This window comes from Oncorhynchus mykiss, chromosome 7, assembly GCF_013265735.2.
Source record: "Oncorhynchus mykiss isolate Arlee chromosome 7, USDA_OmykA_1.1, whole genome shotgun sequence".
Classification (NCBI taxonomy): domain Eukaryota; kingdom Metazoa; phylum Chordata; class Actinopteri; order Salmoniformes; family Salmonidae; genus Oncorhynchus; species Oncorhynchus mykiss.
The window spans coordinates 71,420,050-71,430,000 of record NC_048571.1 but is presented as its reverse complement, the minus strand read 5'-3'; the positions used below and the strand labels follow the sequence as shown (position 1 = coordinate 71,430,000).

General features: G+C 42.2%; 1 protein-coding gene across 1 annotated transcript; it reads left to right on the top strand.

Annotated features, from left to right (window-relative positions):
- Nucleotides 1-503: 503 nt before the first annotated feature.
- On the top strand, nt 504-9,739 carry LOC110528416 (twinfilin-2-like). The gene is made up of 10 exons (XM_036983993.1): nt 504-954; nt 2,233-2,310; nt 2,499-2,677; nt 3,158-3,253; nt 4,121-4,225; nt 4,621-4,665; nt 8,304-8,429; nt 8,570-8,720; nt 8,890-9,011; nt 9,238-9,739. Exons 1-10 carry the CDS (start codon nt 930-932, stop codon nt 9,403-9,405), a joined length of 1,095 nt encoding a protein of 364 aa, XP_036839888.1. The 5' UTR covers nt 504-929; the 3' UTR covers nt 9,406-9,739.
- The last annotated feature ends 212 nt before the right edge of the window (nt 9,740-9,951 follow it).

Genomic DNA, 9,951 nt, shown 5'->3' with positions numbered 1-9,951 from the left:
AGAGCTTTGTTCGTAGTTTTTGTACCTGGCCATTGTTTCGGTCCTTAAGTACTGACCATTGAAAAACCCACCATTCCTGCCCCTATGACATAATGCTTTGTAGACCTAAGCCTGTGTGTAATATCATAAGCCTATAGTCTACCTATAGCCTACTTTACCATTTAATGTTTAGTTAACAATTAGGCTGGGATATGGAAATAGATAGCTTTTACATCAAAAGGTATCTGAGATTTATCAGTCAAGGGGAACAATGCTTATCTCTCACATATTAAACGGGGTCTAATTACATTACAGTCTGTAGCCTACCAAAGGTGCAGTGTCGAAACTTTGGGATTAGCTTCATGCGGGGTGTAGCATTTCTGTGACCAGGTGGCTGGAATTTGAGATCTCTGCTGCGTCCGTGTGTGTTGAACCGATCCGGTTCACGATGTGCATGAGTGATAGATAATATGTCATTGCTGATGACACAGGGACAGACATCCAACAGAAGATAGAGACCCAAGGACAATATATTTCAGCTGCGGAGTTCTGAAAGATAACGTGTCTACTGCGCCTGCGTTGCCACTTGTCGCGGTGTATAGAAGCGCGTCGTTGGAGAGGTCCCACTCCCGTCAAGCGCTGTAAAGTGATTGTCATTGATACACGAATAATTTTATAGCAGTCGTTAAGGTGGCATATCCATTGACAGCAGCGTTATTACTCACCTGCCACAGTGCCACAGGTCAGGTTTCACGCGTTAGGAATCCCCCAAGTCAACCTTGGGGCTTTTATGTCACTTACGCTGAAGTTGGTTTAGGCCGAACTGCCTGCTGCCAGTACGGAGGATCTAACTGAGCAGCAACAGAGAGAGATAGAGGACACGTAGAGACTCACTCTAGAAGGCTACCTTGGAGGAGAAGATTTTGAAGCAGAAATCTTACTGCCAAAGGATGTCGCACCAGACTGGAATCCATGGTAAATGTCCTCTTGGGTAGGCCTAGACGCGCATGATATCATTGGAACGAATGATAGCTAGTGTTGTATTGTATAGAGGGGGAAAGTGATTCTTATCAATTACCAGTGCTCTCTCTTTGCCCTGTGCCATTGTGCGTAAAAGCCCTCCAATCGTGTAGGCCTACCGATCCGTTCTGAGTTTTAAGAATTTGGTGTTGCAACAAAATTCGGGACATTCTGCGACACAACACTGTAATTTAATGTGATGTAATGTTATGGTAATTCATTCTTACTTTAACGGGAATGTTATGCCAGCTCGTGGTATTCAGATGGTGAGTGACACCTCGGGGCGCAGTCTGTGTGAATACGCGTATGGAGCCTCTAACGGTTAGAGTCTAACCTTACTCACATAATCATCTTCATTGGAGTCTATATAATACCACACGTATAAACATTTAGTCCCATATAGAACCATTAATTTTCTCCCATATGAGGGATATAATGTGAAACATTATTTGTCACTTTCCTAAAAGCATTGAACAGTTGGGATATTTCAAACCCTATACTTTTATGATATGTATCTATGGGAATGTGTGTTTAGTTTATGGCTATGTGCGTATGTTTCAGCATGTGAGTAACTGGAGCTTGGGGCGGAAGCATATACATCTCCTCTCTCTCACTTATCTCACCTGATCCTACATCATTTATGAGACTGCTGCTGTGTTTGGTAACCATGGTGAGAGAGGGGAGGCTTACAGAACATCTTATTATTAAAGAGAGGGAAACTCACTTCGTGTAATAACCCAAATTATGGGCTCAGTCCATTCGAAAGAGAACAACTTTCCCCAACCGGTATCAATTGTTCTGGGATCAGCTTGTTGTGTATAGACTCTATTCACTCCGTGTCAACTGTACAGTATCTCTGTGACCCCTGTCTATGTCACTTAAGGCGATACCGTGAGTGCCTGGCAAGGGATCAGATTTTCTCCCCGGTGTCTCAAGTTCTTACTGCCCCATCTCTCTCTCTCGCTCTCTTTCTTTCTCTCTCTCTCCATCTTCCTCTCCTCTCTCTCCCCATCTCCCTCTCTCTTTTTCGCTTCCGTTCTCCCTTTCTCTTGATCTATCTCTGTTTCTACACCTCCCTTTCTCTTTCTCTGTCTCCCTCTCCACCCCCCACCCCTCTCTCTCCCTCTCTTTCTCCCTTTCTCTATATCTCTCTCCACCTCCACCTCTTTCTCTCTGTCTCCCTATACCTCTCTCTGTCTCCCTCTCTCTCTCTTGTCTACCATACCATTGTAGCATCGGATGAACTGAAGGACTTCCTGGCCAGGGTGAGGGGAGGGACCATCAGAATAGCAAAGATTGTCATCAGAGATGGTAAGTATGGGTGATGTATGTACACAGTATGTGAAGTCTAGAACCAAAACTGAGTAAAGAGTACCTGTTTATCTACCAATTGACTGATCTTCTAAACCTGATCCACTGGGGACTGGCAACTATTGAAATGTGAGGACTGTGCTCAAAGATGAGAGTTTGATATGAGTATTTCTCTGTCCGTCTTTCAGAGGAACTGGTGCTAGGCGCATACAGAGAACCTGCAAAGAGCTGGGACAAGGACTATGATCACTTCCTCCTTCCTCTGCTGGTGGCTCAGGAGCCCTGCTACATCCTGTACCGCCTCGACTCCCAGAATGCACAGGGCTATGAATGGATCTTCATCGCTTGGTCACCTGATCAATCACCAGTACGTAAATACTAAGACCAAACATCTCTATTTGCAGTCAACATTGAATAACATTATGCAAGCTTGCAATACTATACAAATCACCAGAACAAAATGACAGTTGTGTTTTATTGTCACATACACCGGAGGGAGAGGTGCAGTGAAATGTGTTGTTTTACAAGGTCAGCCATCATATTACAGCTCCCATGGAGCAAATTAGTGTTAAGTGCCTTGCTCAAAATCGACAGATTTTTCATCTCGTCTGCTCAAGTATTCAACAGCAACCTTTCATTTACTTGCCCAACGCTCTAACCGCTAGGCTACCTACAATGCTCTAAACGCTAGGCTACCTGCAACGCTCTAATCGCTAGGCTACCTGCCATGCTCTAACCGCTAGGTTACCTGCCTCAATCATGCATACAGTTTATACACATTTTAGTGCACATGCAATGCACTACCCAGTGTTCAGTGTTCTTTCCTCATCCGCTATGCCCCCTGTAGGTGAGGGAGAAGATGGTCTACGCTGCCACCCGTGCCACATTAAAGAAGGAGTTTGGCGGAGGCCACATCAAGGATGAGATGTTTGGCACAGTTGAGGTCTGTGGTCTGGAATCATCAAATCCAAAACACTTTTATTTGACTTTGGTTTACCTGACTTGTGGGTTAACCCTATCAATCCCTGGCCTTTGAAATAACTTCCTTCTCCCCCCTTTATTTTCTGCATATTGGAACATTTGACTCACTCCACAGCATACAAATGTTTCTACTCTGTTCAGGAGGTCCAGGGCCAGGGGTTAAGATGCTTACTAGACAACACCCACCCGAGAGTCCACAAAGTAGAGCAAAGTTCCACATTCTATTTGGGTAGACTAGACACAAGAGGGCAGTTGATGAAGGAGGGGTTAAATGAGGTCTTGACCTCATTAGATCAGAAGATTATCAGAAGGTCAGAAGATAATGTACACTACAGTCAGTGACTGATGTCACCCAGTTGCCTTTTCTGTCTATATATCAGCCTCCAATCAGTCGAATCACTATGTGATTGACAGCTCATGGTAACAGCTGATCACAACCCTTCCTCAGTGGCCTCATCTACCTCCTTACATATGTAGGATCTTAATCTGTTGCAGGACAACGTTCCGGCAGTGCAGGAAATGTAAAACTTATTGTGTATTTGCATTTTAAAAGGCTTCTGAAGTTTATCATTTCTACTTTGAAATTCCCCCTACGAAACATGTATCAACCCCTACGAAACATGTATCAACCGCTACAAAAATGTCCATTATTATAATCCACGTAATAATTCACATTTTCTGTTGCTGTAAGATTATTTTCATGCTGTAGGAAACTGGCTCAAATTAAGAGTTAAGATGATGTATGATAAATTGGATAGGAGCCCTCTTTTTGTGAATAAAGTATGTTGGGCTTGTTCAGCGAATCACTTCCTGGTTCCTATGTCCACAGGACGACCTGTGTTTCCAGGGGTACCTGCGTCACATGTCCTCCTGTTCCTCCCCTGCACCTCTCACAGTAGCGGAGCAGGAGCTGCAGCGAATAAAAATCACTGAGGTAATGCAAAGGGGAGTGACTGTGCTATATATCCACCAATTAGTATATTATTTTCAGTGTATATTACAAACATATATGATGAAGGCTACTACTGTGAGATAATGTATCTTGTTATACCTTTGTATGATGTGTACTACATATTGTCATCCATATGTGTTTGTGTCTCTGTAATGTGCCATCAAGGACAAGGTTGTATGGGTAAGCTAGGGTTCTTCTCTCAGTATTCTCACATGTGTATTTTGTATCTGTGTGTGTATGTGTGTGTGTGTCTGAGCATCTGGTTCAGGTGTATGTAGGCAATGAGTGCAAGTATGTGTGCAAACTGTGTGTGCATGTGTGTGAGAGAAAAAAGAGAGAAAGAGATGAAACATTGTTTGTCCATTATATGCCCACAGGATGAGCGTAGAAGGTTAAGCAACACTCCTAGAGGACGAGCAAAGGTTTGTCCCGCCCTCTCATCTTCAACTCTGTACTAAAGACCTTTAAAAGTGTCACTCCAGTCTCCTTTTCAACTCATTTAACAAAAGGCACATCTCAATAGGTGGTCCAGGTAAGTCATGACATTGCACATGTGGGGGGGTGGGCCTTTCCTCTTTTGTTCTCTATTGCTCCTCTATTGTTCCTGAAGCAAGGGGGAGGCCGATGACATCACGACATCCCATCAGACCAACTCCTTGAATGCCCTACTCCTTGAACTTTGCAGTTATGTCGAAAAAACACTATCCTTTAGTGTGCCTACTTTATTGTATTTTCAACAGTAAAAGTTCAAAATCCTCTGGAGGATGTCTTTAAAAAGAGGCTTGCTCCTCATCTTTAAGCTACATTTTATAACTATGTTTTCTAGAGGTCTACCAATTCAGATTTTTCAACGCCAATACCGATACAGATTATTGGGGGACCAAAAAAAGCCGATACTGATTAATCGTCTGATTTTTATATATATATGTATTTGTAATAATGACAATTACAACAATACTGAATGAACAATGAACAATTTATTTGAAATAAAAGTCTCAAATAAATAATGAAACATGTTCAGTTTGGTTTAAATAATATCAAAACATAGTGTTGGAGAAGAAAGTAAAAGTGCAATATGTGCCATGTAAAAAAGCTAACGTTTAAGTTCCTTGCTCAGAACATGAGAATGGGGCAAAAAAGTATTTAGTCAGCCACCAATTGTGCAAGTTCTCCCACTTAAAAACATGAGAGAGGACTGTAATTTTTTAATTTTCGTCATAGGTACACTTCAACTAATGGCAGACAAAATGAGGAGAAAAAAATCCAGAAAATCACATTGTAGGATTTTTAATGAATTTATTTGCAAATTATGGTGGAAAATAAGTATTTGGTCAATAACAAAAGTTTATCTCAATACTTTGTTATATACCCTTTGTTGGCAAGGACAGAGGTCAAATGTTTTCTGTAAGTCTTCACAAGGTTTTCACACACTGTTGCTGGTATTTTGGCCCATTCCTCCATGCAGATCTCCTCTAGAGCAGTGATGTTTTGGGGCTGTTGCTGGGCAACACGGACTTTCAACTCCCTCCAAAGATTTTCTATGGAGTTGAGATCTGGAGACTGGCTAGGCCACTCCAGGACCTTGAAATGCTTCTTACGAAGCCACTCCTTCGTTGCCCGGGCGGTGTATTTGGGATCATTGTCATGCTGAAAGACCCAGCCACGTTTCATCTTCAATGCCCTTGCTGATGGAAGGAGGTTTTCACTCAAAATCTCATGATACATGGCCCCATTCATTCTTTCCTATACACGGATCAGTCGTCCTGGTCCCTTTGCAGAAAAACAGCCCCAAAGCATGATGTTTCCACCCCCATGCTTCACACTAGGTATGGTGTTCTTTGGATACAACTCAGCATTCTTTGTCCTCCAAACACGACGAGTTGAGTTTTTACCAAAAAGTTATATTTTGGTTTCATCTGACCTTATGACATTCTCCCAATCTTCTTCTGGATCATCCAAATGCTCTCTAGCAAACTTCAGACGGGCCTGGACATGTACTGGCTTAAGCAGGGGGACACGTCTGGCACTGCAGGATTTGAGTCCCTGGCGGCGTAGTGTGTTACTTATGGTAGGCTTTGTTACTTTGGTCCCAGCTCTCTGCAGGTCATTCACTAGGTCCCCCCGTGTGGTTCTGAGATTTTTGCTCACCGTTCACCTTGTGATCATTTTGACCCCACGGGGTGAGATCTTGCGTGGAGCCCCAGATCGAGGGAGATTATCAGTGGTCTTGTATGTCTTCCATTTCCTAATAATTGCTCCCGCAGTTGATTTCTTCAAACCAAACTGCTTACCTATTGCAGATTCAGTCTTCCCAGCCTGGTGCGGGTCTACAATTTTGTTTCTGGTGTCCTTTGACAGCTCTTTGGTCTTGGCCATAGTGGAGTTTGGAGTGTGACTGTTTGAGGTTGTGGACAAGTGTCTTTTATACTGATAACAAGTTCAAACAGGTGCCATTAATACAGGTAACGAGTGGAGGACAGAAGAACCTCTTAAAGAAGAAGTTACAGGTCTGTGAGATCCAGAAATCTTGCTTGTTCGTAGGTGACCAAATACTTATTTTCCACCATAATTTGCACATAAATTCATTAAAAATCCTACAATGTGATTTTCTGGATTTTTTTTTCTCATTTTGTCTGTCATAGTTGAAGTGTAACTATGATGAAAATTACAGGCATCTCTCATCTTTTTAAGTGGGAGAACTTGCACAATTGGTGGCTGACTAAATACTTTTTTGCCCCACGGTATGAAAGCTGGTGGTTCCTTTTAACATGAGTATCCAACATTCCCAGTTAAGAAGTTCTAGGTTGTAGTTATTATAGGAATTATATGACTATTTCTCTCTATACCATTTGTATTTCATATACCTTGACTATTGGATGTTCTTATAGCCACTATAATCTCGGGAGTTTATAGGCTTGAAGTCATAAACAGTGCAGTGCTTCAAGCATTGCAAAGAGCTGCTGGCAAATGCAGGAAAGTGCTGTTTGAATGAGTTCTTATGAGCCTGCTGCTGCCTACCACCACTCAGTCAGACTGTTCTATCAAATATCAAATCATAGACTTAATTATAATATAATAAACACACAGAAATACGAGCCTTAGGTCATTAATATGGTCAAATCCGGAAACTATCATTTCGAAAACAAAACGTTTATTCTTTCAGTGAAATACGGAACCGTTACGTATTTTATCAAACAGGTGGCAACCCTAAGTCTAAATATTGCTGTTACGTTGCACAACCTTCAATGTTATGAAATAATTATGTAAAAGTCTGGCAAATTAATTACGGTCATTGTTAGGAAGAAATGGTCTTCACACAGTTCGCTAGGAGCCAGGCAGCCCAAACTGCTGCATATTCCCTGACTCTGCTTGCACAGAATGCAAGAGAAGTGTCACAATTTCCCTAGTTATATTGCCTGCTAACATTAATTTATTTTAACTAGATATGCAGGTTTAAAAACATATACTTCTGTTTACTGATTTTAAGAAAGACATTGATGTTCATGGTTAGGTACATTTGTGCAACGATTGTGCTTTTTTCATGAATGTGCTTTTGTTAATTCATCACCTGTTTGGCGAGGTTGAAGTAGGCTGTGATTAGACGGTAAATTAACAGGCACCGCTTTGATTATATGCAACGCAGGACAAGCTAGTTATGGTTGATGATATTACTAGGTTAACTAGTGATTATGTTAAGATTAATTGTTTTTTATAAGTTTAATGCTAGCTAGCAACTTGGCTCCTTGCAGCCACAAGGTCCTTTTGATGCTGCACTCGCGTAACAGGTGGTCAGCCTGAAACGCAGTCTCCTCGTGGATTGACATGTAATCGGCCATAATCAGCGTCCAAAAATGCAGATTACTGATTGTTATGAAAACTTGAAATCGGACATAATTGGTCAGCCTCTACTGTTTTCACCTGCATCATTTTATTGATTTGTGTAGTTGATAACAACTTTTCCATCTGCAGTACCTTGTTCCTTATAGTTTATGTAGGAATACATTATTGATGTGTGTTATGCAGAGACTGTGGTTTTATGGCTATATGTCGGCCCCTACAGGTGACAATGGAGTTTGGTTTGGACAAAAGGCACCAGGCTCTTACAGGCCTAGTGTTCCCTCTACAGGAGGAGGCCAAACGCGCTCTGCAGCAACTCAAGCAGAAACGTATCAACTACATACAGCTGGTGAGCATACAAAACAAAGTCAAACAAAACATGCAACAAACATTCTCTATCTCTTGTTCACACACAGGTACGCACAAGCACACACACACACACTCAGTATACACACACTCAGTATTGTGATTTTTTTGTGTGTGTCTCAGAAGTTGGACACAGAGAAAGAGACAGTCGAGCTGGTCCACACCAACCCCACAGAGACTCGTGAGCTTCCCTACAGAATCCCTACTGACACCCCCAGATACCACTTCTTCATCTTCAAACACTCCCACCAAGGACAGCAACAGGAGGCTCTGGGTCAGTATCACACACATGAACACACATATACACACATGCACAGGCACGCACGTGCACACACACACACACACACACATTATACTCAATTAAAGGTTATAGAATGTCTCATAATCCTTCTCTCTCTCTCTCTCTCTCTCTCTCTCTCTCTCTCTCTCTCTCTCTCTCTCAGTGTTCATCTACTCCATGCCAGGGTATAGCTGTAGCATTAAGGAGCGGATGTTGTACTCTAGCTGTAAGAACCCCCTACTGGATGAGGTGGAGAGAGACTACCGTCTAGATATCGCCAAAAAGGTTCAACAATTACACAACCTCCAAGTTACCCATCTTTAATGTACATTATAATATCAGACTGTCATATCACAGTGTGCTTGTATACTGAGCTTGATCTTTTCCAACCATGTTCCTTCTTTCTCCCTCTTCCCTTTTTCTCTCACATGTGGTGTGGGTGTGTGTATTTGTGTTGGTGTGGGTGTGTGTATTTGTGTTGATGTGTGTGTGTGTGTGTGTGTGTGTACAGATTGAGATTGACGGTGGGGATGGGCTGACGGAGGAGTTTCTGTATGAGGAGGTCCATCCCATTGAACACACTCTGAAGCAGGTGTTCGCCAAGCCACGTGGGCCAGGGGGGAAGAGGGGTAACAAGCGCCTCGTCAAGGGGGCCGGAGAGAACGGGGAAGAGAGCTAGAGAGTGACAGGAACAGACTCACACCCAAACCTCCATGTATAACCTGGCCTCTTTCTCCTCAACTGTCTGTTTCTTACCTTGTGGATATGATAGTGCTTATTTTAAGATAAAGCAACCTCTCAAGGTCTATTTTTTATGTTATGCAACATTACTTGTATGTTCCCTTTTTCCACTCTGTCCATCGTTTCACCATCAGTGCCCTGGTGCCCATACTAAAAGACACATCACCTTGCCCTTCCCCGAAAGGACTGATCACAGTCAGATGAAGGTTCAATCAGATACAGGTTGAATCATGTCAGGATGCTCATTATTTTACATCATCTTCCAATAAATAAAAAATGATGTATATTTAATTTGTCTTCTGTTTTTACTAAATGTTTGGGTAATGGGGGATACAAGGGACGGTCAAGTGTTAAATAAAATAATGTGTGTGAATGTGTGTTTGTACATACCACAGTGATAATCTGAATGAGGTCAAATTATGTCTGAGAAATATTTTTTTGAATGGCACCCGGCCTCTACCTGGAAAATATATGCTTGAATATC